This window comes from Pogoniulus pusillus, chromosome 23 (assembly GCF_015220805.1).
Source record: "Pogoniulus pusillus isolate bPogPus1 chromosome 23, bPogPus1.pri, whole genome shotgun sequence".
NCBI lineage: Eukaryota > Metazoa > Chordata > Aves > Piciformes > Lybiidae > Pogoniulus > Pogoniulus pusillus.
This window is the reverse complement of record NC_087286.1, coordinates 16,439,568-16,467,542: the sequence shown is the minus strand read 5'-3', so window position 1 is coordinate 16,467,542 and position 27,975 is coordinate 16,439,568. Positions and strand designations below refer to the sequence as shown.

The 27,975-nt window shown below is 41.8% G+C and overlaps 1 protein-coding gene across 3 annotated transcripts; it reads right to left on the bottom strand.

Moving 5' to 3' along the window:
* Window positions 1-27,975, bottom strand: ACBD5 (acyl-CoA binding domain containing 5). 3 transcript variants are annotated; one of them, XM_064162752.1, is made up of 14 exons: window positions 27,844-27,975; window positions 27,483-27,666; window positions 26,048-26,168; window positions 24,532-24,604; window positions 20,923-21,034; window positions 20,764-20,796; window positions 10,240-10,377; window positions 9,309-9,512; window positions 8,533-8,639; window positions 6,247-6,514; window positions 5,004-5,203; window positions 3,330-3,380; window positions 2,938-3,047; window positions 1-571 (listed from the first exon to the last, which is right to left on the bottom strand). In XM_064162752.1, the coding sequence occupies exons 2-14, from the start codon at window positions 27,556-27,558 to the stop codon at window positions 559-561; spliced, it is 1,506 nt and encodes a 501-aa protein (XP_064018822.1). In that variant the 5' UTR covers window positions 27,559-27,666; window positions 27,844-27,975; the 3' UTR covers window positions 1-558. The 3 variants fall into 3 exon arrangements, with proteins under 3 accessions (XP_064018822.1, XP_064018823.1, XP_064018824.1); XM_064162753.1 differs by lacking the exon at window positions 27,844-27,975 and adding an exon at window positions 27,794-27,840; XM_064162754.1 differs by lacking the exon at window positions 20,764-20,796 and having other exon boundaries at window positions 27,844-27,974.

The window sequence follows — 27,975 nt, the reverse complement described above, 5'->3', positions numbered from 1 at the left end:
TTCACAACGCTGAAGGATTCAGCTTCCTTGCTGACCAGTTCACATGGACATTCACCCACCTTCTCTTAGCAGCAAAAATAACCAGTTGACTTCCTCAGGGCTAGACTGTATTTTTCCAACAGCTTACAAAGTATTGAACTTGTACTTTATTAGTGCTTTCATCTGATAATGTCTAACCCTGTGGACCAACAGGCAGGGATGTAAAATTATTCTGAGATTAAATTAACAGTTTTGTACATTTTCACTTACTCTTTTACAAGGATGATACTCTCTTCACCATCTGACAACAGCTGGCCCAGTCATTACTGAAGGCCCATCCACAAGCACATTCCAAAATTAATGTTCTTCTGGGCTGGAGGATGAAATTATTAAGTTTACTTGTAGCCTAGGAGCTGTGAATCATTCAAGTTTCAATAACATTAGTTCTTCAATGTTTAGCTCAAAGGTAGTACAAAATATTACTACAGCAGAAGATTCTGAGATTCCATGAGACTTCAGAATTCCTTCACCTTCCAGGGCTGTCTTCTTCCAGCAGTCTTTAAGCAAAGTCATGAATCCTCAGTTCAGTTTTCTAGAAGAGGAACCAAATAAATGAACATTCTTTAGGCAAAAGGTGATTTTTCATTTGGCTAAACAAACCCAAGTTAAGTTCTGTAAATGACTTCAAATCCATTAAAATTCAACACTGCTTTGGGAAACTTCAAAATATGCCCTCATCAGTTACAAAACAACCTGCAAGTCTGTACAACTGGCACCCAGGAACACCAAATGCCACTGGGAATTCTCCAGTGCCCAGGAAATTCCTCAGAACAGTCTCTGACTACAGCAGTCAGTGGTTTGCTGGCTCACAGCAGAGCAACACTTCCAGTTGGGTTTCCAGTGACTCAAAACATGCAATCAGATAAAATCCCGAGTTGAACCTGAATGGCTCTCCAGGATCATTAAAGATACATTTCTATCTGTGATCTGGGTTTATAGAACCCTCAGGGTTTGGATTTTCAAGCTGTCTTCAGTGAAGTCTCCAATAGGAGTACTCAGACTTTCAGCACTGATTATCCTATAAAGCAATGAGGCAGGTTAAGGGACTCAGAGGAGCCTCAAGCAGCCACAACAACCCCACTGTAAGGTGCTGAGAGGGAGCAAGGCTGCCCCTTCCCAAACACATGGGCTACACACAAAGCTGTTGGCTACAGAAGCTCTTCTCTCCACCAGTTCCACAGGGTTTGCTCCACTGTGTGAAAGTTCAGGGGCTCCACTTGGGAGCTCCTGGGTTCTGCATTTCAAAGCCAGAAGCACGCAGACGTGGCCAATAAATGCACATGCACAGATGTGCCCAAAACTTCCACACCTTACAGAGTGCAAGCTCAAACTAGCAATGGGACAACAGAGGAGGACTCTTGCAATTCCCTTTTCTCTCTGAGTGCATTTGCTCAGCTTCCTACCCCTTGCTAAAAGGAGAGGAAACTCTGGATGGAAAGGGGACATAGGAGGAGATATCTTTAAATTTGGGCCACAGGTGTATTTCTCAGAAACAAGGTGTCTGAAGACAACAGATATGTGAGTTGTTCTGTTCTTCAAGATCATCTCATCTCATCTCAATACAGTCCATGAATGAGCAAACAAAACAAGGACTATCTGGGGCTATGCTGTCTCTGTCTCACAGAGATGCTGGTGTCACCATCAGTAGCATATGGTACAAGTCCTGGTGTCTAGAACTCAACAGAATGTTGATAAACTGGAACATTCAGCAAAGAGCCACCAGAACCAGCCAAGGCTGGAAAACAACTAAAGTGAGATCCCAGTTGCTCCATCTGTTTTGCTTAAGCAAGAGACTGTGAGATGACCTAGTGATAAGCAATAAAGTATCCATGGAAAACACATCAGGAGCTGTCTGTCAAGATAAAGATCTAGGAAAATCCAGTGGGTGAAAGCTGGAGCCAGACAAATCCGAACTACAAATAATGTACCTTTTGCTTTCTCTAAGCTGTGAATCATGAGCACAGTCCAGCAGAGGCACTTTCCTATACACTGATTTCTGACTGAACCTGGGCATTGATGCAGGGTGCTACAGAGGTCAGAGGTGATCAGGAAGGTTTGCAAGAACAGCACATTGCTCAGAGAGACAACGAGGCCATCTGACAGCTACACACACAGAAGTGCAGAGGAGCTTCTGATACTAAAATTCCATTGATTTCCAAAACCCATTGTCCTTGCTGCTGCAATGGGAATCTCCTTGTATCAGTGCAGGAAACGAGGATTGTGTGTGAGCCTGAGTGGTGAAATCTGGTTTCATCAGACAGTGCAAGTGCCACCACTGCTGCTAATGACAGCTCTGAGACAGGGCCACTCCCTGGCAGACTTTGTGGCCATTGTCTCGTTTACAACACCAAGGGCTGGGCCCACAGGGTGGTGCTCGGTGACAGAAGTCTAGTTGGAGGTCAGTAATTAGTGGCACATGCCAAGGGTTGCCACTGTGTCCACTCTTATTTAGCATCTTCATTAATGATGTGGGTGAAGGGGCAGAGTGCACCCTCAGCAAGATTGCAGATCTCACGGATCTGAGAGGGGCGGCTGACATGCCAGGGGGTGGTGCTGCCGCGCAGAGGGACCTCAACAGGACGGAAAAATGCACCGCCAGGAACCTCATGGAGTACCAGAGTGGCAAGTGCCAAGCCACCGCTGCACACAGCAGGGCACAAAGCAGGACATGTCCTGAGACAAAGAGCTCAGAAAGAAGATTTATCAGAGCAATGCTTATCAAGCTCCCCGTGTGGACCCTGACCTGATGTTTCAGATACACTCTCAAAGCTTTACTGAGACCAAACCCTTGTGTTGTTCTGATGCATGGAGGCAACATTTTGTGTCCTACCTAAGGTGATAAAGCAGGCAGTGGTCTGAGGAGAAGAAACAGAGGAAGTATCAAAGGCACAGCTTTACCTTCGCTTTCTTTGGAGATAGACATGCACCAGCCACTGGGCAACAAATGGCCATACAACAGCAAAAGCTAACATTCCAGGAGAGATTTCAAAGGGCCACCAGGATGGTTTCTAAGGAAAACAAAACAGATTTTAGTCAGCAATCTGCATATACAGCAAATAAAGCAGGTATGTTCCTCAGGCACTTCAAATGCTGCGGCATCAAAGTAGAAAATACAGTGATGCAGAAAAAGGAATACAAAAATTAATCCAATGTGGTCTATCTGAAGAAATGTTTTTATCTCCCAGTCAAGGGAGATCCTTGCACACACTAACAGCTAGATGTAAAATACTAATCTCATCTCCCTTCACCATTTGCACTGCATTATTCAAATAGAAAGAACAATATCTTACCCTGGCAGAGGAGGCAGGCTCAGAATTCGACTGTATTGTTGCAGATTTTGCCTTTAAATACAAAGAAAGACTGGTAAACATAAATAAAGGAAACTGCAGAAGTTTTCAGCTTCACAAAACAGAAGTATGAACATTTTCATCTTGCAAACGCTCTGCAATCTGTAGGACAGGGCAGTTTAAGGAACAGAACCACACTCAAGCAACCTTCCTTCCAGTGCTTCAGTTTCCAATTCACCTCTCATGGTTTTGTTACTCTTTGTGGCATTTTTATCATATCTGGGTATTCAAAAATTAATCTGTCACTTATTAGACCTCTTTATAGGTTTTCAAGGCCTCCCTGTAAAAATTACAGCAAGTTCAACTCTGGTCCAGTCCCAGCAGTTGCAATGCAGAGCAGAAATGCCAGCTGCTTAACTTGCACCGTATCATAGAATCAACCAGGTTGGAAGAGGCCTCCAAGCTCATCCAGTCCAACCTAGCACCCAGGCCTAACCAATCAACTAGACCATGGCACTAAGTGCCTCAGCCAGGCTTTGCTTGAACACCTTCAGGAACACCTCCCTGGGCAGCCAATTCCAATGGCAAATCACTCTAGAATCACAGAATCAACCAGGTTGGAAGAGACTTCCAAGATCATCCAGTCCAATCCATCAGCCTTTACGCAGGTAAAAAAGCACTGCTTGTACTCTGCCCTGAGCTACAGCTACAAGGCACAATCTGACAGCATGAAGGGAAGGGGATACTCTGTCCCTGATCTTCCAGGTAATCCAGAAAATGAGGAGTAAGGCCAACTTTTCAAGACTCTTCCCATACACAAAGACAAAGCAGTCTGTTTTCTGGGTCTTGCTCAATTTACACAAGTGCAAAACAGAAGCTTCTGTTTCTCTTTTAGGTAAAGACAGCAAGCACATTTCTGAGGCATAAAAACACCAACCTGGATCCAAACACCAGATTCTTGAATAGCTGTGACAGAGCAACACAATGGCCTGTAATAAAATCCTTTTCTCTAGCTGCCTTAAAGTATGTGCATCCCACAGGGATACTACTTGCACAGCTCTCTCATTCTTAGGTAGATCAAAATATATCAGCAGGTCGAACAAAACCAAAGGGCTTTAGGCTGCTGTTTCAACTGTAATCAAGGCATATTCTGTTCTTCTGGACAGACAAAGGAAGAAATATCTACATTTGCCCAATGTTTTTGGCCTGTCATGTATATGTGACATAAAATTCTGTTGAGATTATTCTGTAGGAAAAGAATCAGTCTTCTGCTAACTGAAAAATGGAATCACAAGCTCTGCCCGCAAGCATTTACCAGTCTGGAAGGTTAAGATTAGATTAATTTCTTTCTTTGGAAACACTCTGAGATCAGCTGATGAAGAAATCACCTGGGATCATGAATTACTAATATTAACTATGGTCTGATCAGAAAGCTGTAAAATTAGGTGGTGAATTTCTAGGGCAAAATGCTTGGCTTTGCTAATGTGCTGGAGTCCTCAATTGTGCTCTTGAGAGCAGCTGCCACTAAGAAATTCTCATCTGGAATAAACTACAGCAGACAGCTGCAATATCTTCAGTGTTCCAGAAATTATTGTCTGAAATTTTCATCTGAGATACAAAATCACAACATATCCAAAAAGACTTGATTAAAAATCCAATCACTTCATTTAACAATACCTGTGATGCTGTAGCCACCTCCAGCATGTGCAGCCTCTGCAGGACGTTCTGCATGTCTTCTTGCAACCGCATCAGCACTACTGCAATCTGCTCATTGAGGCTGCCTCTGGGTCCTCTGTCTGCCCCCCAGCGCTCTCCATCCCCTCCACTACCCATCTGGCCACCTTGGGAACCATCTCCTAGAGGATGAAGTCTGTGCCCTGTTTTGAGGGAGAAAAAATAATAGATCCATAAACCAAAGGGCCACCAACTCTAGTGAAAATGCTTTAACAGTTCAGTTTTCCCCCTCTCAAACTGAGTGTGCTGCTTCTCACCCTGGGCTATATTCAGACAGTTCAAATCACTGGGAGGTTGCTGCAGCTCATCTGAAAGCTTCCTGCAGCCTGTGCAAGCTTCTAGGACTGCTTAAATATGTATCCAAAATTACTTCCCATTCAGTCAAGTTCAGCAGCAGAGCCTGCCCTAGCAAAAAGAGTCAGCTCTGTCTTATTATAGGGTGCATTGAGAAAAGTGCATCCAACAGGTCAAAGGAGGTTCTCTTCCCCATATATTCTGCCCTGGTGAGATCACATCAGGAGTATTCTGTTCAGCTCTGGGCTCCCCAGTCTAAGAGAGACAGAGAAGTACGGGAGAGAGTCCACCTCAACATGAGGAGAAACTTTTTTGCTGTGAGGGTGCTGGAACACTGGAACAAGCTGCTCAGAGAGGCTGTGAAGTCTCCTCTGGAGACTTTCAAAACCCATCCAGGCACGTTCCTGTGTGGCCTTCCCTGGGTCAGAATCACTCAGAGGTGTGGCTAACACTCCCAACTGTATAAAAACCAACATGCCACTTGTCCAGGGTGTTCCATGGTTTCAAGTAAGACACCAGAGGTATAAATGCACGTGCATTTAGAAGTAAGTATATAACTTGTGCAGAAACTTTTCTCATGTGCAGACAAGCTTTGAAGGCCACAGAGAGATCCCACAACAGCAGCTGGAGCTTAAGATAAGGCAAACCAGAGAAAGCCAATATGCTTAGTACAGGATCCCCAGAACACATGCAACCCTTTTGTAACACTTACTATGAATGACAGAAATACTCTAAAGCTAAAGGTGACTTGCTTACTGTCATTAAAATCTCATCAGCTATTTCTATGTGAGGGACAAAAGCACTACACAGCATGACTATCTCAGTGAACCACACTGGCACCAGTGACTTCTGGCAGACAGTGTGAGGAACACAAAAGCAGCGTGTACAGTACCTCTCCCTCTTCTGACACTGTAGAAATCTGCCTTTTCTCCACCCTTCTTCTCTTTGTGAGGGCCTCCATTGCTGGATTTGCCATCTTCTCCTCCACACTTGACTTCACCTTCCTCTTGAGCTGCTCCCTCTACAGTATTTCCAGGTTGGAGATTCAAGCAAGCAGGCCTTGGAAAATCCGTATTTTCTAACAGAAGACTGTGATCTACATCCAAGAAATGGGATGAATGCTTTAAAGATCCTTTAGCAGATGTGATGATCTCCAAGGGCTACAAATTAACATTAGCAAGCAATTAAATTCTGTAAAATGTGACAAGTTAAGCAATAAAAAGGAAGCATCACCATCTCTAGTTCCACTTAAAGAAAAGAGCCTGCCCAGAATTAAGACTTTTAAGAGGAGCAGTTTTTGCCCTGTCCAATCTGCTTGCTATTGTCTGTCCTTTTCAGAAGGAGAAGGCAATGGAGGCAAATACTCTCCAAAGAGTGATAACACTTGGAGTTACTCCAGATGCTTCCAAGATACAGTAATACTCACTAATCACTAAAAGAGAAAATTAAGATCTGAAAATTCATTTTTTCCTCTGTAACATTGGCTTTGCTTCCTAGAGAATGAAGTGGGATCCTAACTTGGATGTGAGCCACCCTGCCACGTGCCATCAGCAAGCACCCTTGAGCAGGCAGCGCTCAGCACAGATCAAGTTGCTTATCATCGGTCTGTTCCAAACAGCTTGGCTGCAATTTCTGCCCCTGACCAAACAAAAGAAAGGCTGAGTGTTGCACCAACTTCTCACTCCAAATCTGCAGCAGTTTAGGAAGAATCTAAGAGTGGAGGATGTGTGTTGATCAGAAGGCAATCATACATTCTGCAAGATAATTTAACTTCCTGAAGGTGCTTCAAGTAATCCTTTCTTCACTGCAAGGCCTAGTGCCCACACAAGTATATGCAGACACAGACTGGGGACCTCAGCTAGCTGAAAAATAACTCCATCAAAAAGACAAAAAAGGCAAAACAAAGGGCAAAGAAACAGAAACAGCTGTCAAAATCTCATTTATCAAGTATCTCATAAACCTGTCTCATGAGGACTGAAGGACAGGGTGTTCACTCCATCTTTTCCAGCATTCAAATCATTATCTTCTAGTTTGAACTGATTCCACTGTGGTTCTACTTGTGTGTTTATTTACATATACCTGAACTTTGGTTCTTTTGCTCAAAAACTTGAACTTCTCTCAAGCAAGTTGGGAAATGCTAACAAATTATCTGCCCACTTCCAATTACAGAATCCCAAACAAGCTGGAAGGACACACGAGATGTTTGGGAGATCACCTAGGTAAAAGAGCATGCAGCACTTCTACCAAATCACCTCTCCCAACATGTTTCATTACTAGGTAAAATTTTGATTTGCTGTAAGGAATTCTCTAGATCCTCAACAAACAGTCAGGCAAGAGGAAGATGCAATATTAAAGAGCTTAGTGGTCTTCCTGATGCCATGCATCATTCATACATGTTCTTTCCCAGACACAGGAAATTAGGTGGTTTGAGTACAAGCCACAAAATTCACACCAAAACCATACCTCTGAAAGAAGTCAACTAAGTCTACAGTTAGTCAAGTAAGTCAACCAGTTAGTCAACCAGTAAGTCAACTAAGACTACAGTCAATATGATGAGCAGGGGCACAAACCAAATCAAAACTAAGCCAGCAGAGCTGGCACCCACTTTTTATATAGATGACAGTGATTTCTGAGTTCTCTTGTACTCTTTTCAGCTGTAGTGTACATCTCTGACATCTCCCACGTCCTTAAACCTAGGCCCACTTCCAGGCTCTGGCCTACAGGCCACCTGCCAAGGCTCACACTTTCTTTATTCTAACAAACAAATGCAGGACTCATCAGGTCAGAAAGGGCATGCAGAAAGCTGATTGTTACAAAGACACTCCCTGCCTCTCAGGATAGCTGGAGCTGGATTCTGGTCCCTATGTACATTATGAGATGAGATTTCATTTGTGCGCACAGCACTTAGTTTCTTTTTGCTATTGGTTTTGTATTATTGTTTTTCATACCTTCCCCTCACATAAATTCTGAAGGCAAAAATTGCAAGGCTTTTAGATCAGTAGTAACCAAGTTTTTAACAGACTGACAACAAAAAGAACAAAACCTGATAGTCCAAACAGGATGAATGTATGCATGAGCTCCTTCATTCCCATTTGCACCTTCAGGTTCACCTGATAGATAGGAACCTATTAAAAAAAGTATACCAGTTCCAAAATAAACCTTAGAATATTAATACTACCTCTTCTAGTCCAAGTTGCTCCATAGAGTCACAATAAACTTCACTGTCAGAATCACTGGTTAAGTGCTGAGTTGCTGAGACCTCTTCAGTATTCTCATCATTTGCAGCTGCATGGAAAGGAGATACACAGAGTTTGTAAATGAGACAGTCAGAAATGAGTTCAAATGTCCAGGTGAGCTTCAACTCATGCTCTTTTTACCTAGGACTGTCATCTAAAGTTAGACTTTCAGTAAAGAGGATGAATTAATACATGAATTATATTAAACTAATGGGAAAATTACACCCCATACTGGCATTTCTGCAGCCTGAGTTGATCATTTTCATTTTACCTTGTCCATTCCACTCTCCTTCCTAAGCTCAGTATGTAGCAGTTTTGCCTAGCGTTATGTTAATTTTAAAACCATCAGTTTGAGCAGTGGCATTTACAAGTTCAGCCTTTCCGAAAGGCAAATAAGGTATTACTGCCTTTTGTTTTATTACAAACGAGCTTTCAAAGGCAAATAGTATTTGCATGGCTACCATAATGATTTAAAAAGAGAACAATTCTATTTCTGTAGGTTTGAGACTGCTCCGTCTCTGAATTCACCTCTCTTTCTGCGGAAGACCCCGAGAGAAAGCCTTATGTTAAACTAGTATTAAATTTGGTTAGTTTTTAGGAGTAGTCTTTCTTTGGGTTTCTACAACTGAAAAGCACCACTGCCAGTCTCTGAATCCCAGGATTAAGCTTTCCATGAAAAACATGTGTAAATGAAAGCATGGTTTTGCAAGGACAATACCTTGGTGAGCACTGTTATTTGCCATTTCTAGGCTTGGCTCTGTTTTCTTTATTTCTTCTTCCTCCAGGTTCAAGCCATTCAGGGCAGATTTGGTCTGGATGCCATTCTGCATCTCTGGGATAAAGCTGTCCTTGCAGCAGCCATTGGTAACAATGCTTTCCAAATCCTTAGCAGCTGCTGAGTCTGGTTTCACATTCTTGTAGTCTGTAAAAGAACAGGCAAACTTTGCAAATAGAAAGCTAGGCACCTAACAGCTCAAAACATATTTCTTCAGGTACCCAACTCCCTAATGGACTACATATACAACGTGTCTGCAGAAGAAAACCCATTCATGCCTCTAGATTCACATCCCCAGGGGTTGCACTCTTCTTGTAAGAAACATAAATAAACAATTTAATTTGCATAAAGAGCAAATGATACTTAAAACCTAAGTAAGCAAATCCAAAGGAGGTCTCTCTGATGAATTAAATAATAATCCCAAATGTCCTTGGAGGAAAAATAATCTGTAAAGAATTCTAAATAAGTAATTTGATTTGGCTTCCACTTGAGGCTGATATTTCTCAAAGCTCTTCGTAGGCTCCCTAAAGAAATCTCCCTGAACGTTCTATTTTCTGTGAAGGAAAAAAATTGATTTTAAATGCACATGGCCACTCACAGCCCTTCCAAACAGCACTGGCAACAAAACCCAAAGCAATACAGGGTATAGAGTTTCAGCTAACCTGCTGACAGAACTTTAGAGCCAAGTTAAAAACTGTGTGGCATAGCACATCAATCTGTACTAGTTCTGAATCTTGCAACCCAGGCTGAGGCACTACCATTTTTCACACATGCATCCACCTGGATTTGCATCTCACTCTCATGAAGCAGTTCAGCATTCATAATGCCTTGAGACTTTGCCAAAGAACTACTTTGGAAGGGACACAAAACATACCCTTTCCATTTAGCTGCACTTCTTTTTCTTCCTCTTCACGAAGCCCTTCCTCTTCCGATTCTGCTCCACTATCACTGCTTTCAGCTTTTCCATTCACAGCCTTTATAGCTGGAGTGGAATTCATGACATTGCTAAGGCCTGGGGAAAAAATTAAGAGAGGAAAATATAACTATGTTAAAAGAAACAAAAACCTACAACCTCCCCTTTTACATTACTAGTCACAGTTCTTCAGAAGTATTTCCATATTAGATGTACCAAATAATGCTTCATTTCTATGAGCTCCTCTTTAATTGGTTTAATGTTTCTCTTCTGTGGCTCACCTGCCTAGTGGAAAAAAAGAGATCCTCAATGACTCTGAGGAAGCCTACTGGAAAGAGACTTGCACTGCCAAGTTTCAGATCAGGACTCTACTACTTCTACTTAGGGTACAGCTTTAGAAAGTTTTTATCTAGCAGCAATGTGGCCATAGAATCATAGAAACAACCAGGTTGGAAGAGATCTCCAAGATCATCCAGTCCAACCTACCCATGTTCTTTTAAACTCAGAAATCAGCACTGGCTTAGAAGTTCCCTTCAGGGCTATAACTGCCTCAAAACCGCACTTAACTCAAACGTTCTATTATGTGAGCAGCAAGGCTCTCACGTTAAAAAAAATCACATAATCACAATAGCCTATGCATGCTCTCCTGCAGCTATTTGAGCAGATGCAAAACATGGTGAGAAGACTCAGGTTTGCTCAGATCTTTGTCTGACAAAGGGCATACAGAAATAAATTGTGATTTCAGTAAAAGACACGCTGAAATAAATACACTCTGCATTTGTTTGCACAGCCACTTACATAAGCAGTAACAAAATAACTACCTTGAAACAAAGTAACTGCTCCTTTCTATTTATCTGCATCTTGGATCACTCCAAGAACCACAAATAAATTGCTCTGAATGCATGGAAAATTGCAAGGTAAAGGTTTATGCTAAAAGATATATGGAGAATTTAAGGGACAATTGTACCACACCCAGTTTAAAAAAAATAGAGGTTAAATATATCCTGATGATCATTTCAGCTTCCTATGTCAGGACAGATTAAGGTACAAAGAGGGGACAGTTTCTGTGAGACACTTGCACATGTCACATGTTGACTCCAAGGCTGAACTCAGCTTCGTTTCTACATTCTCTTGTCAGGATCATGAAGGATTAATTCTTACATTGAGGCTTAACATTAAACATCAAGATAACATCCAGTTATACTGGAGTTGCCAAACCAGCTCCCTTACTTTCCTTGAGCGGCAATTTAGAGCTAAGGGGTTTCTGCTTTTAATCTTGCACTGAAGAGCCTTCCCACATTCCTCTAAGTTTCAAAGCTTTAAAATCAAAAAGGCAAAAGAACCTGACTTTCTACACAGAAATAAGGGATATGTTAAATAGTTCAGTTTTACTAATGGTCAAGTGTCTTTGAGCACCCTGCACTGCAGTTTTGGATTGATTTAATACAACTTTCATCTGAAGACTTAAATCCTGCTTCTTGAGTGTAAAACAAGAACTTGAAAAGCTGTTGTCTCTCCTGGAGGCTGCAAGAGTAAGAGCCATCGCATGCTCACTTTCTCTTTGCCAAAGAACACTTCTTCTTCGCAAGGAGATTTGTTTCATATAAGAAAAATCCTCACATACTTCCAATTTATTTCTCATAAGCCTGTCTCATTTACAGTGAAATCCAGTTCTCAAGGTGTTTTTCTGAGAAACAACAGTGTGAGGAGATAAGGTAGCAGTTACCTCCTCATAACATGAGCACAGACACAGCTCCCTTGGCATGGCACGGCAGGCATCCCAAACAAGGGAGCAGGGACACAGCCATTCACGCGTCCTACCCAGCCGTGGGAGTAAACAAGACAGACAAGTCTAGGAGGAACATTCAGTGGTGAAAGAAGGCAAATCAAAAAAGTGTAAAGCTCCTCACCCCACCAAATGTATTTGTAAAGAGCTCCATCTCTGCTGCAAGCTTTTTGCTTAAAGATTTACCTCTTTCTTTTTTGAAGGGCAAGTCTCTGAGTATTTAAGCATGTTGTCTCTTCACTTTATTCCTGTAAGATTATTCATTTGGGGAAAGTTCTAAGTGATACATTGCATGTGTTTAAACAAACATGTGCAACTCCAAAGTACCAGCACTAACAGAATAATGATGCCATGACATAAGACACACGAGTAACCGACACCCATCAGGATCATCTTTCTTACAGAATCACAGAATTAAACAGGTTGGGAAAGACCTCTAAGATCATCCAGTCCAACCCATCACCTAACACCCTCTAATCAATCAACCCATGGCACCAAGTGCCTCATCCAGCCTCCTCTTAAACAACAGTGCTCCTGAAGACTACAAAGATGTTGATGCCAACTCTGAAGAACACTGTGTCACAGAGAGCTTTGGCCACCTGAAATACCAGACTAATGCTGCACTTTTCCTCAGAACCCTCACACTGTTTCCCTCACCAGGTCCATCCACAAATACTTTCTCCACATGATAAAACCATGGCTTGGACTCACTTGTTACTCTAAGTATCTAAGAAACTAGCAATGATGCCTAACACTGGAGGTGAAAGGGTTAAAGACAAAACAGAGCCAACTAGTAGTGACTTCTATAGTCCTTGTTAGTAGCTTAGTGGTTAACCCCTAAGGAACATAACTTTTCATATGAAATATAAGAGCCAAGCAAGCTTTTAAAACCTGATTTGCTTTGTGCTAATCCCAACCATCCTCTCATCCCTTACTCTGTTCACCCACAACTACTGCAGGCAAAATGTTAGTAGCTTTCTCTGTTGCACTCATTTAGATATTACAGAATCCCTCTTACTTTCATCACACCGCCTCCAACACCAAACTGTGACATTTGTGACAGTTTTCTTAACCAAAGCTCTTCTGCTTTGCAGCTGTAAAAGGGATTATGTTCTACTGACAAAGTCTGGGTTAGGATTTTGTTTGTTTCATTTTGTTGGTGTTTTAGGTTTTCTGGTTTTGCTTTTAAAGCTGTGTAACAGTAACAACAGGCAAACAGAAGGAAGAAGGATTTAGCAAAAGAAAACAATGAGATGCAAATGATGCCAACAACAGACACAGCCTCTCCACAAGCTTCCAGCAGCTGCCTATCTTCTCTTGTCAGCTCTATTAAGAGACTTCCTAAGAGCAATTCTAAATGTATTTAAAAGGCAACATATACAACTCCTCTCAGTGACCTGTGTAACAGGGCCAAGTTTCTCAAAAATCTATATTTGATTCCTAACTCCCCACATATTTCAAGGCAATTTGTTACCCAGATGGCAATTACGAGCTTAAATCCTCTGTGGATCTGCCCCACCTCAAGGGTCATTTTACAAAGCAAGCCCAGCCTAGCAGGCTGTTCTCAAATGCCTTCTATTTTGGGTTTTCTGAGCAAGCACATCATTCTTATACAATGCTAGCATGCACTGCTGGAGCTGTACCAATGGTTGGCACAACACAGTATCCTCACAGAAGTCCAACAGCCTCTTGTTCTTTGCAGATACCAAGGACTAGGCACTGGTCTACAACAGCAGATGAATCACATCAAACATTAGCTGTGTACTCCACCATTTAATAACAACCCTGAGCTTCTGCAAAATATCATCACTTTATTATCTGCTCAACAGCAGCAAAATCTCACCCACTAAAAGATTCTTTCCCTGACCCACCTTATATAGGGATTTCTTCATACACCTGTGTTCAACCATAGAATCATAGAATCAACCAGGTTGGAAGAGACCTCCAAGATCATCCAGTCCAACCTAGCACCCAGCCCTATCCAATCAACTAGACCATGGCACTAAGTGTCTCATCCAGTCTTTTCTTGAAGACCCCCAAGGACAGTGCCTCCACCACCTCCCTGGGCAGCCCATTCCAATGGGAAATCACTCTCTCTGTGAAGAACTTCTTCCTAATATCCAGCCTATACCTACCCTGGCACAACTTGAGACTGTGTCCCCTTGTTCTATTGCTGGTTACCTGGAAGAAGAGGCCACCTCCCAGGCTCAAATGCTGTCAAAATTCAGTCTTAGAACCCTATAGGCTGTACAAAATCGTTTTGATAACCAGGTGACTAGAATTCTTTTCTTGCATCACAGCTTGATGTTTTGTACTTGTTACTGATCCAAGCATGCTCCTTGCTTCAGTGACAAGTTTATGCAAGCACACTCTGCCATTTCCAATACACCTGGTTACACAAATCTCCACCTCCCTTTTGAAACCCATGACTGCAAGGAGTGATGCAGTGAGAAAAGGCTATGTAAGCATCTGGAAGCAATAAGCTCTCCGGCTAGAAGAACAAGAGTTCCTATACCCTCTTTTCCTTAATTCTTTTTAATACAACCCACTACAAAGAAACTTTCCAGGGGCCCAGTCTGCCCTGTAACATCTATCCTGCAATACTCAAACCAGATGTCATCACAAATAGAAATTTAAGAAAGGTCTGTCAAAAATAGACACAGAAAAATGCACAGTTCCTTACTTCACCGCTGGTTTGTCACTCTTACATGCATTAAATGTACACCCTATGAGAAATGCCCTGCCTAGCCACACAGATTGTGGAAACCAGAGCTTCCCCTAGACAGTTCTTTTTCCTTTGTGGTTTAGCCTTCCTGAAGTTTGCTATCCTGGAGAAAAAGAAGCATCTCCTCCTTTTTGCTCTTCTTTCAATACACTTGTTTCTTCAGCATTCCTCTCTCTACTCATGTGCTCTTCAAGCTGTTACACTCAAGAGATGCCACTGTATTTCAAAAACCAATTTAATCAGCAATATCCATGTCTTTATTTCTAAAGATCTAAATAATAGTTTGTGGATAAGAAGAGAGACAGTAACAGCCTCTTAAACATTTACAGCAAATGACAAGTATGGTATTAGGATTAGTGAGCAGTAAGTCATCCTGGACCTTGACTCTTCCCCTCAGCATCCATGCAGTTTCTCTTCTCCATCCACATCATCAGTACCTGTTCTTTTGCATTTGCAGAATTCATTCCATATAAATAAGGTTATCAAATTCTGGGGTTGACTTTGGCACATTTCCCTCCTCTATCACCCCTGGGCCTTCCGTCAGTAGAGACAACCTGCCAGCACTGGCAGATTATTCCATGAAGGCTACCAGACATCCATAGTACAGGAACACCACCAAGCACACAGTGAGATCAATGGATCCAGGCTTTGCCAACTTACTATCAGCACCTTAGCCAATAATCACATATGAGGCAGTTGTGCTGTGTGCATTCTCATAGGTATCTATGGGAACCTACAAGAACAGTAAAATCATTTCAGAATCCAGGATGTTCCCATCCCTGGTTGGGTATTAGACTAGATGATCTCCAGAGATCACTTCCAACCTCTATCATTGTGTGTGTGAGTTACTACTTCCCTCTGGAAGAACAAGCAGGATTTGCTAAGATCTCTTCTGCATGGAAGAGGTACAGTCAACATTTGGAACTTCAATGTCACATAGCAAGCAGAAAGGAGTGTGATACTCTCTAGTTTTGTCCCAGGAAATACAGAATATGAACAGAGTGAGCTCAGAACTCCACAGGGAAAATGGAATTAAGCTTGAAAGCAACAGAAAGCCATGTGGCTGAGCCACCTGTAGCCCAGAAACTGGTCTAATACTGTATCCTGAATTGAAAATTGGTTTGCCCACCGCCCCACAAAACAACAAATGGGAAGCAACATTAAGCTTATATCCTCCTGCCACTCACTCCAAGCCTACCAGCTGAACAGCCATCTACAGTGTCCATATTAAACAGAGCCTCACAGATGGCCTCTCCATATATTTTAAAGGCTATAATTGAAGTCATTATTTTTATGACAATGAAGTGACGCATTAAACACCAGCCTGTGCCCACTGGGCACTTTTCTGAGAGCAGCCAAGATATGACTACCTACACAACTGTGCTGCACCAGCTTTCCACACCTCTGTTTACAACTACTTCTTTGTAGCCTGTCTCTGTAGAACAGAAATGTGAGAAATTTGGATTTCAGTTCTCTCATCAGGAGATCTTAACTACAGGTGAGACCTCTAAAATGTAAACTACCAACACTTACAGCAAGTGTGTACATCTGCTGGATTCTCAAAACCTGAGGAGCTTTTGACAACTTATTTTCCTTTTGCAGTCAACTGTTGCCTGGCTGGAGGAAAAATCCAGGTCCGACAAGCAATTATGCACAAAACCTGCTACTGCTGACTCAATCCAACATGAGACAGAATACAGACAGGCTTTTCTTTTCATGGAAGAACACTTCTCTTAGCTCACTCTACTTTGATTCTTACATTTTCACACTAGGATACCCTGCTGCTTACCCTGTGGTGATACATTCTCTACTGCTCTTTATGACAGAGGAGCTGTTGATATCTTCAGGCTTGAGGTTATCTGATGTTCTGCCCCAATTTCCAGCATTTTTAGACAGCACTGGCATAAAACCATCAGTTTGAAGTCGAATCACAAAGTAGCTTCAGATTTGACTAAAAGCATGAAGTAGGCATGTATTGCAACAGGACAAGCCACAACTTGCTGAGACACTGATCCACATCTCATTGAGACTCCCTGCTGACTTTGGCACCTGGTGGCCCAGCCCTTAATCCTACCATAATCCCATCTTGCAGCAAATGCTGCAGAGAATGTTCTAGTTATTCTGAAGGTAAGCCCTTAAAATACTGAGTTATCAAACATATTTGTATGGTAAATTTCACAACAGCCTCCCTGAATACAATCTGTAACCTTAACTGCAGCTGTTCATTTATCATTGGAAACTAGGAGAAAAAGTTCAAAAGCACAGAAGCTTAAAAATCTCTCTCACCCTCTCCTGCCCCAGGTTTGCCCTGCCTTAGTACACCTCCCAACTGTGGTACTGCCACCCATCCAATGTACCCTACTCAAGCGCAGCTACTTCAGAGTGACAGCAGCAAAGCACTAAGAAGATTTACAGCAACTGAGTCCCTTAAAAATCCTACCAAGGAAAAAAGGGAAGAGAGTAAAGGAAATCAGTTTAGCAAGCATATCTGAAGTCAAGTGAAAAAGTGAGCTTGTGAATCAGAGTGTTTCACTAAAAAGGCCACATAGAAGACGGAACAGCCAGCCACCAAATGCTCCACTAAGAAATCAAGACGTTGAAAACAACAACATGAGATGTTCTTCGACAAAAGTATTGCAACATTTTATCATATGCAACCTACCAAAGCACGGATGGAAAATAGATTGTGTTAAGTGTTTCTATCTGAAAGTCCTAATTAAGAATAGCCTGAACATCTTTGAATGCAGACCTCCACTACAAGCTTACACTGCACTGTCTTTTAACAGAAGTGTTTACACGTATTTGTTTGTTCTAAAGGCACACAGACCTCAGTGAATGTCCTCCTTTAAACCTAGCTCCCCTATATACTGCAGAAAGACACTAAGCAAACTGCTGACTAGCTGAACCTGCCTGTGAGCCAGGCCAGCTTCTGCCACTCACAACCAGCTGCTCCTGAAGCAGTGTCCCGAGTGGGATGCCAGTGCAAACATGGTACATTGCAATCAGCATTGCCCAGAGCCAGCAGATGCACCAATAGAAGTCACCTTGCTTCAACAGGGCTTCACCTGGTGCAGGCGCAATACAGCCAGGAGCAGAGTTCTCAGAAGAGGAATCCTCATGAGGATGACGAAGTTGGGGAGTGTTATAAATGCTCAAACTTCCCACGGCCTCTGCAATGTGTTACTTGTCAATATTGGGGGCAGGACTTGGTCTTCACAAAGTGTACTACTACTCAGCACAAAGGTAAAGGGTCATCTTTATTTAGTAGGACTTTCAAACTTGCTGTTACAAAGCAAAAAGAGTACACAGGAATATTTTACTGACGCTTTGCTTAGCTGTTGAGATAACTTAGTGCAAGCCTGTAGGTATGGATTTTCTTGCCTCCCCTATCCCCCACCTTGGATTTACTCACATTCAGAAAAAAGAAAAACATCCACAAAAAATACAGAGCAAGGCTCTGAAACCTTTAATATTTGTGCCCAGTATCACATCAGTAGGGTGCCAATTCAAGCCCACTTCTGGCTTCTTCAGGTGTAACTTAAAATAAGGTTTGAGTGCTCATTCAAAAAACTTTCAGCTCTGTGAGCAGTGAACTTTCCAGATAACCTAAGTTTCTCACACCACTACAAGATAGGATGTCAAAGCACTACCCAAGCTATGTATTTTTTTTACTTACTCCTCAGATCTGATCAGCCTATTGAAGGGAATTGATGATTTTCCTCTCTTTACCAACACATCCAAGTCTGGGTATTTATAACCCACAGATCCAGCTAGGTTGTTCTAGTTGTCTAGTAGATGTTAAGTCATTTTTTTTAATGCTGGCATGCCAGGCTTCAGTGTTCTTTATTAAGGATACCACAAGCTCTCTTGATTCAAGGAAGACAGTATTCCAGTGGTTCATATTTAACATTTCCAAAGAAACTACAAGGAGTAAAAATTCAATTCTAAAAGGCTCCACTTCTCTGCTGAGGCCAGTCTGCTGGAAATGATACACCAATCACAGCCAGTGTGCACTAAATTTCCAAACAACCTTTTACTAATTCCAGAGCACCCCTGATTCTGAGCAAGTGGCACACAACTCTTAAAAAATTAGGTAGTGATCTTCATACAGTTAAAATATGATGGAAGAAAACTGGAAGACTAACTCAAAACAGAATGGGCCAGATGGAGATAAAGTATGAAGTGGAAGACCCAAGACAAGGGCTCCAGTTTCCAGAACATACCAATTATTTTTTCATGGGCATGCAATCTCCTGCAACAGAACCTACAGAGAATAGGGGCCTGGGGACAGGGGAAGAACTAGCACAATCAAAACATTAAGTGTCAACTTTTGACAGTATTGTCACCAATATCCACACTATCTTAAACACAGACATGGGCAGAGTAGTCCTATCTTCAGTGTGTATCTAGGGGACTCAATGTATTCATGCATCCGTGCTTCTGGGAAACTCTGAAACCTGTACTGCAAACAACAGTAATTATTTCCAGCTTCACTTTTCCTAGGGGAAGTGGTGAGAGCGCTGAAGAAAGGGTTTCAAAGCCTTAAATGCAATGGTAAAGTTCTAACACACATCAGACTTTGTGCAAATTCTGTTTCCATTCATTTGTGGGATTAGATGCTGCACCTTTAAACCACAGGAGTGACAACATCATGTTTATTGCACCACTGACAGCACAAGATAAAGCTGAAATTTGCTGTGCTGTTTTACCTACACTGCCTTGTGTTCAAGATGCCTCTTAAAAAAAAAAACAGTAGGCTGAATTTGTTATTGCTATAGGTGTGGTTTATCTTTGCCTAGATAAGTCACTTTAAGAAATGGCTTTTGGCACTGTGCCACAGGCACTAAGTCCAAGTAAATCCTTATTATACAGATCGCTGACCTGAATCTACTGATACTCCTCTAATCTTGCCCGTGAATCCAGCTGTCAGGCAAGCTCATTAAATCCCAGACATGAAGTACTCTCAAATTTAGTTGAGCAAAATGTTACAGATCTCAAAAATGGCCACTTTAAAAACTTCTACCTTTCCTCAACAGCTCTGAAAAACTAATGTCCCTTTCTCTGAGATTTGACACCAAAACAAAAAAAATCAGAACGACATTCTCCTTTAAGGTGTGTGGAGGAAAAAAGCCACACATAAAAGACAACTTAACCAGCTGACTCTTACTTCTTCAAACACATTAAACCAATTAATTTGTGCAATGGTTTGTTTCAAAAATGGTAATGCAACACAGCAACACTGAACTGCAACTTTAAGCCATATTTAAAGGTTGTAATACAAGGCTTACAGTTGTTATGAACACATTACCTGTAACACACCTGTTATTTTCAAAACATTGTCACGATGGCACTGCCAAACAAACAAAAAAATCACCACACTGATTTTTATGCAGCTGTGACACCCCTAGGTTTGCCACTTGTCAGGGATTTAAGATGTTTCAATTCCCTTCATGAGCTTCAGCCTCAGAAAACCTAACCTGAAGGTTTCACAAGCCCATCTTAGATTGTGTATGTACTAAAGCATGGTTTAAAAAGGCACAGAGTTTGACTCTGGGGTGGGGTTTTTGTTATTTCCCCCCCCTCTAAACTTAAGATCAGAGCTGACAGAGCTGGATTACCAGCCTATGTATGCAGTTTGCTAATCTACAGCAACAGCAAGACATAGCAATACACATTTCAAATAGTTATTTTTTTCAAGTGCTTCTTTTTACTAACAAAAAGGCAGAAACCAGATTTGGGTGAAAGTTATTTGGTTTATATACTTTCCTTTTTTCAGCAGCTCAAAAAGCCTGTAGGTGAGGACCAATTACACAGCTTCCTCGGTCTAATTCTGTTTTGCACCTCAAAAGCAAAATCAACCAAAACCCAGCCTTAATGAAGTGGCAAGCCCAGAGGTCACAGGTGGTAGCAGGAAGTTATTACAGCACCAAAACAATGGAAAAAGATGGACTTACACATAATTTATTATTCCTACCTTCCAAATACTTAGAGACTTTCTCCATTTGAACTGCCATACGGTAAAGAGAATGAACAGAAAGATGCAATGTTTAGCTCTAAAAATCACTTTTATACAAGCCCTCCAAAACGTGGAGTTGTAAATATTAGTAGTACAAAGGAAGTTATGTGTCCGAACCTGAGGTTAGGTCAGTTCCTCTGTTCTTTTTATCTTCTACTATTTCATAGAAGGGGCCTATCACTTGCAGTAACTCTTCCACTTTCTCCGTCATTGGCATGCTCTCAAGAATCTGCACAAAGCCAAAATATGAAGCATCTTAGGAAACAGCATTTCCATGAGGCACTCATTTCAACTCGTTTTAGAAAGTGATGGTCATTGTAAAACTCAGTAACACTTCGTTAAGTCATAACATAAACCAAATTTACCAAACAAGAACCTTAACTGGCTGTATTAACATTTTCTAGGCAATAAGAACATGAGAGAGGTAATGCATTTGCCCACCACTAAAGGACTAATTCAGCACAGTATTAGTAGACTTCAGAATCCATTCTTTCAGCAACTTCCAACTAAGCAAACTCAAAGTTCCATATGTGGCTGTTATCTGATGCAATTTAGTATACAAACAAACCTTCTCACAGTGAACATGAAGCTGAAAGACTTTTTTCTATCTGTCAAACCTGCCATCCTCAATGGAATGTTGAGCAGGTAAGAAGCAGCCATGCAGGGTCCCATCTGAACCCAAATGAAATTGACAGAATATAGCAAAACTGGAACAGCACAAAGACCTGCTCAGAAGACTGAACTAGAACTAAATCTTGACCTTGAAGTAATCAGAAGCTCTCATTTTGAGAAAAATATCTCCATTTGAAATTAAAAAAATAGGTAACTTGGATCATCTGATAAAAAGGCAAAATCTTAAAGCTAAAATAAACAGATGAGATTCAATAACTATTATATAAAACCAGATCATATCATTGTCCCATTCCAGTCTAAGTCCTTTCAACTAAGCTTTTTGTTGATAGCTTTGCTCCTCTGTCATTTTTTTTTAGTAATAATTTTAAGGAAGCAATAGCTATAGAGAAAGATTCAGACAAAAGCAAACTAACAGCTACACAGATATCCTCCTTCAGAAGAACACTAAGAAAGCAAGAGATGATGGTACAAGTTGCCACAAAACATGCTGCTCTAAAGCACGAAGCACATCACACAGTAGCAGAAGCAAAAGCTACAGCATTACTTCACAAAGCAGGAGCTGCAGGCAGGCTAGCAGGTACCAAGGCAATCAAGGACACCAAGAGACAACAATCAAACTGCAATTTCATTGCCACTTCTCTGATCTATTCAGTGCATATAAATCATTCCACATTTGTAAAAGAGAAGTGCTCCATGCTCAGATACAGAGCTGGATGTGAACCAGAGACAGGACACTTTTGTGATTTAAAAGGTTAATTCTTTTTTACCTTAATAGCATTACGTGAGCCAAGAAACCTATGCTACAGTATGGTGTTTGCTACGCATTTACCTCTGCACTTTAAACTTCCATACATGCATTTCTATGATGGCTGCACATAACTGCTCTGAACAGACCTCAATATACTCTGCAACTAGGAGTAGTTCTGTGAATCTTATTTCTGTTAAAGTTTTGCAAACTGCTAGCTTTAAGACAATCAAGAAAAGAGCAATTATTTCCACAAGCAAAATCATTGCTTACTTTTATTAGCCACTAGGCATTATGTGCCATCTTAAAATTGGAAAGTGCAAAATAAGGTATTATGTACACTGAATTACTGCTTTGTTTGGATATTACCAAATCCACATGTGAAGACTCTTGTCTTAAATAGAAACACCACACTGCTAACACTTCGTTATCCTAAGGTACCACCCATTTCTAATATCAAACAAAACAATGCATCTGAAGCATAAATAAATCACTTTAAATAGTATTGTAATATAAAATTTCATAAATGCTGCTTGGAAGATATATTAACCTCAGGCAAAAAGCTCCTGAGCTCACATTAATTTTAGCTAAGACCAAGACACCTTCAGTTATCTCCCACTAAGACCTGAGGCAGATACATTCCTCAACAGCCGTGATTTTCAAGAGGGGGAAAAAATACACCACCTAACAAGTTTACAATAGAAGTATCTTGTGATATTTTTTTCTGATGCACACATATCCCAAAATCAGTGTGTCAATGTTAGGAACATGTCCCAGAACAGGAGGTGGACAGGGCTATCTTACAGTCCAGCAGACAAGTGGTTTTTTGCCCTCTTAGATGTGGATACGCATGCAGCAATAGCAGAATGCCCAGAGTAACACCACAAGGATTAGTGCAGTATGTGCTGATAGAACAACCCAGCAGAAATGCACTTCCATTGATATTTCAAGTAGAATCAAAAGGGCTGGAAAAGCTGAAGCTAGTATTTCAAACGTGAGAGCTGAAACAGCATCAGAGTAGTTTCAAAGTTGAGCGAGGCAAGAAGTCATTTGCTCCCCAATCCCTGCATGTAATCGGTACAGAGGCAGAATATTTGTGCTTCATTAGGGTCAAGTAAGTAAGCTTCTTCACAAGAGGTTTACTAGGGTTTGGGGTTTTTTAGAACAAAAACTGCAGTTTCAGTTAGGTTTAGTATCTTGACCAAACCAACTAGCACACTGAAAATGTAAAGATATTTTAATGCTGCACTACCACCATTGGAATCCAAGATCTGAAATTATGCACTAAATCTTGTGGTAAGCATCCAAAATTAATTATTAATATTTAGTGAGGTTTTTTTTTTGAGGGGACACAAATTAATGGTATTTGGCTTTTTGCATTTCCTGGAGTTGTTTATTTTTCATTTTAAATCAATTACAGTAATACCAGTAAGAAGTAAATTACCAAAATTACAGGCAGGAAAAAAAACAGTAGTCAGACTCTGTGCCTAGTAAAAGTTTTTGTTGTATCAGCCATTACACATGTTAAGTACTTAACACCAAGACAGCCTATGAGAAGTATTAAGAGTAGATCACTTCAAAACAGATGATATCTATAATAATAGATTACAATTACACTTTTATCCTGTCTGACAGTAAATAGTCTCTGAACTGGAAAGGTCACTTAGAATAACTGCAGTGAAAAGAGTTAATAAAAGGTAAGAAACTTCAGGTGTTTACTTTAGCTGATGCTGCAATTCCTGTTTAATATAGTAACTGTGACAGTTCACAAGTTATACATGTACTCCAAAAAACACAGCCTAAATTACACAAACCTTTCAGACAGCAGCTATAATATACAAGGAATAATTTAATGGTAAGCACAGAAAACTCAGATTATTATTAATCATCTTCAAATTTGCAAGAAAAGCTTTATCTTCATGTCTCCAGTCACGAAAATGAGATTCCTGCTCCTAAAGTCCCTCTGGAGGGTTGTTTTTTTCCTTACCAAGATAAAAATCACCTACCTCTCAATTCTAGAGAACTGAGGCAGTTTGCAGTAAATCAGCTTTTAAAGTTCCAGTGTTTTCACCACTGCCACCCTCATGATTTCAGCTTCAGTTTCTTTAGCTCTGTCATTAAAGCCTCCTATCAGCTACAGTGCTCACGTTTCTCTGAAAGCAGCCCCAAAGCTTTGGAAAGAACTACATCATTTTCTCCTCACAGACCAAACAGCACAGTACTGAAATTAATGGTTTGCATAGAGAGTAACTTTGGTAGCATTAGCCAGCAAGAACCTTCTCACATCACCTAATTTATTTATGCCACATTTGTTCTAAAAGATCCCTTTCAATCATTGCTAAAGTTACCTTTTTCATTTCTTCAACATAGGCTATCATGGCTTCTTCTTTGGACATTTCTCCCAAGGCACTCCAAGCATCCCTAGGAAAGAAAGCCATATACATCTTCAGAATCTTCAGGGCATAATGGATTTTTACAGCCTGGCCTTAAGTAGGTCAGTTACATAAAGCCAAAGTTTCTCTGATACAAATAAAAGCCAACAGCTATTCATGAGTTTGTTTCTGTCTTCTATTTTTCCCCAAAGTCCAAATGCCTATTTTACTAGCATAATCATAGTGGCAACACAAAGAAGCAACAAACTGAACAGCCCTGGAACTGAAGTGTCCCTCACTGACCAGCTGTGACCCTGTACCTGGTAAGCTGTTAACAAGTCCAGATAAGAGAGACACATTTCCTTTTTCATTAAGTGAATTTTTTAAGACCCTTTGGTGTAAGTGCTAAGTGCTTCAGCTAGCACTTAGTTGTCAGCAAGTTAGAACAAGCTACAAGAAAAATGTGTCCTTTTCAAGTCTAGCAACTAGACACATCAGTCTACTAGGCAAATAGTTTAACCACAGCAGCTACTTATCTCCTTAAAAAAAAATATTCCTCTTCTCCAACTCTTCCAGACAGAAAAACCCAATCATTTTTATCCATACTGCACAAGGAATGTTAGAATACTGAACAGAATACAATATTTCCTTCCTCAGCCTTGCACTTTGACACTGTTCCATCCTTTCGCCAGATCATTTGTCCAGCTTACACAAAACCTCAAAGGTTGGTGGCTCACATTTAAGTCACAACCAACCAGATGTATGGAAGCTCACTGCTCTAGTTCTCTGCAAAGATACCCCCTTCACCCTGACTTTGGGAGAGTGGGGAGGAAGGAGGGAAAAAAGAACAACAAAGGAATAATTTCGCAGATCCCAAGACAATCATGACCAGGCAGCAGTCAATACTTGTTCTTCATGACAGAGAATTATCAAAAACGTAATAAGCAAAGCATTCACATGACTTTTCAAACAGATTTCAGCAACTGGTCAACAGAAAGTCTTGCCAGCATGAGAAAAAAAACACAGACAGTAGGAAGCCCTGCCACTGAGCAGACAAACCAGATCTCTCCCCATGAGCTTGAAGCTGTACCAATGGCTGTCAGTAAGCACTTAGTTACTTCAGGCTCACATCAGACATAAAAACTTGAGAAGGAAGAATTCCAGACATTCATCCACATTACTCATTCTGCAGAACACCTACAATTTTGTTCTACAACATGGGATAAATGGAGCAGAGGTACCATGATGTTGCTTGCTCAAGAAAAACCTGCCCACCTGCAGAACCTGAGGGAGTGTTACCACCTGCAACTCTGAGAAGTAATAAATTATCTGAGCTAAAAAGCTGTAACACAAGACAGAACATGAATTCAAGCAAAGGCTGTGAATGTTCTTGACAGAAATAATCTCACTAAATTTCTCCAGGGGCTACTCTTCTGCGTTTCTCTACTCCCAGCATAAAACAAAAACAAAACAACAAGTCATGAAAAGTTACCATTTATATCTACCAATTGGGTCCCAAAATCCAGGTCGTGGAATGTTACAGGGTCCTTGGGTTGCTTGCTTATAAAAGCTATAGAACTTGAGCATCATTTCATTCGTTGGCTGGAATGAACCTAGTGAAAGCATTGTAGAATACAGTTAAACTGTAATCAGGACTATTAAAGTGTATTTTACAAGCTTAATATTTCTGTGTGAAAATAGCCTGAAGTTTGCTACAGCCTGAGTCACGAGAGTATAATTTCAGTCAATGGAGCACTTCATCTACCATGAACCAGCACCACTGACAATATTTACTTTGCTAACAGCAAGTCCCAGATTCAGTTTAACCTTTACTATTCCTAAGACCAGGCTTCACAACTACAGTTAAAAAAAAATAATCCATAACAAAGCCAAAGTCCTTTCACTCAGTTTAAAGGGTCAGTAAACAAAGTATGTTGCAAGTCCCACAAGCCTCCAAAACTTAAAAAAACAAAACCACCACAACAACCCCAAAATACAGCCTCCCACGGTGGGTTTCTTTACTTTGGGTATTTGACAGCACTTTCAGTAACAGTTTCACTATGTTTCCCATTTTTCTTCTTCTTCCTTTGTGGAATGTGCTTTCGTAGAGGTAGAAAACACAAAGAAGAAACTGCAACTGCTGGTGGGGAAGGTCACAGAGTCACAGAATTAACTAGGTTGGAAAAGGCCTCTGAGATCATTGAGTCCAACCTAAAGTTCCATAACCAATCCTTTGAATCAAATACTTGGAGGTTCGATTCTAGTCACTAGACGTTTACAGTGACTTTTATCTAAGTACTAATTTTCAATCTAATTTTACTTATACCAGATTCAAAGGTGCATGTAAAAAACAATTATTTTTATTACTCCAGTTAAAAAAAAACAACACATTCTGTTGGTTTGTTCTTTACGGTTTCTTGGGTTTTTTTTGTTTGTTTTGTATTTACTTTCTCATCCTGTTAACACTTTCAGCAGAGGAAACTCAAGGGTAACAGCTCTGAAGCTGTCAAATCAGCTTCAGGTTTTAGGGAAACTGAGGCCTTGCCCCTGCGTTCCGGCACCGCGGGGCGCTGCATGCCCCCTCCTCCGGTCGTCGCTCGGGGGAACTTCTGTCCTGGGCTCGGAAGCCACCGCACAGGCGTTTCTTCAGCACAAGCAGACAGCAGGACTAAGACAGAGGTCTCCAGGCTGATCCCCAGCCGCTGCCCACTGACAGGCGGCCGGCCCGGGGCGGCTCCACTGCCCTGGCTTGACCTACTCAGGGGGGCCGCACCACTGCCCCTGCCCGGGTATTGCTTGCCCGGAGAAGTGGCCGCCGGCAGAAGAGCCTCTCCGGCCCCGGGCGCTGCCACCTTACAAGTGCCAGCCGGGCGACCAGGCCCTATGTCACCGGCCTTCCCCCGCGCCGTCCCCCAGGCCGCACTTACCATTTTTGGGCAGGCTCTGGATCACCTTCACGGCAGCCTCGAACCTTGTGGCGTGCACGGAGCCGGTCTCAGCCATGTCCCTGTCCCGTCCCCTCACCGCCCGTCACCTCTCGCACAGCTACCGGGGCCACGTCCGGCGGGGCGGGCTTAGCTCAGCCTCTCTCGTCGCGGCGTCTGCAGCTGACTGCACGGGAGAGGAGCTCAGAGGCGCCGGGCCACAGGCAGCCAACCCCCGGCGGCATCGGGGCGGGGTGCCCGGCCCCCGCCCCGATCCCCCAGCCCTCCACTGCCGGCACAATGGCACAACCCACCTAGTACTTGCGGCCAAACACAAACCACAACAACCACAACTCATCCCTACCTTCACCCCAGCTTCAGACGCCCATGTTATGTCTCTCACAGAAGCGCCCTGCACCGCCCCGAGGCCCCCAAGAGCACGCCGGGAAAGGTAGTCCGCCCGCCGCGGCTCGGCCGGGCCCCATCCGGCTGCTCC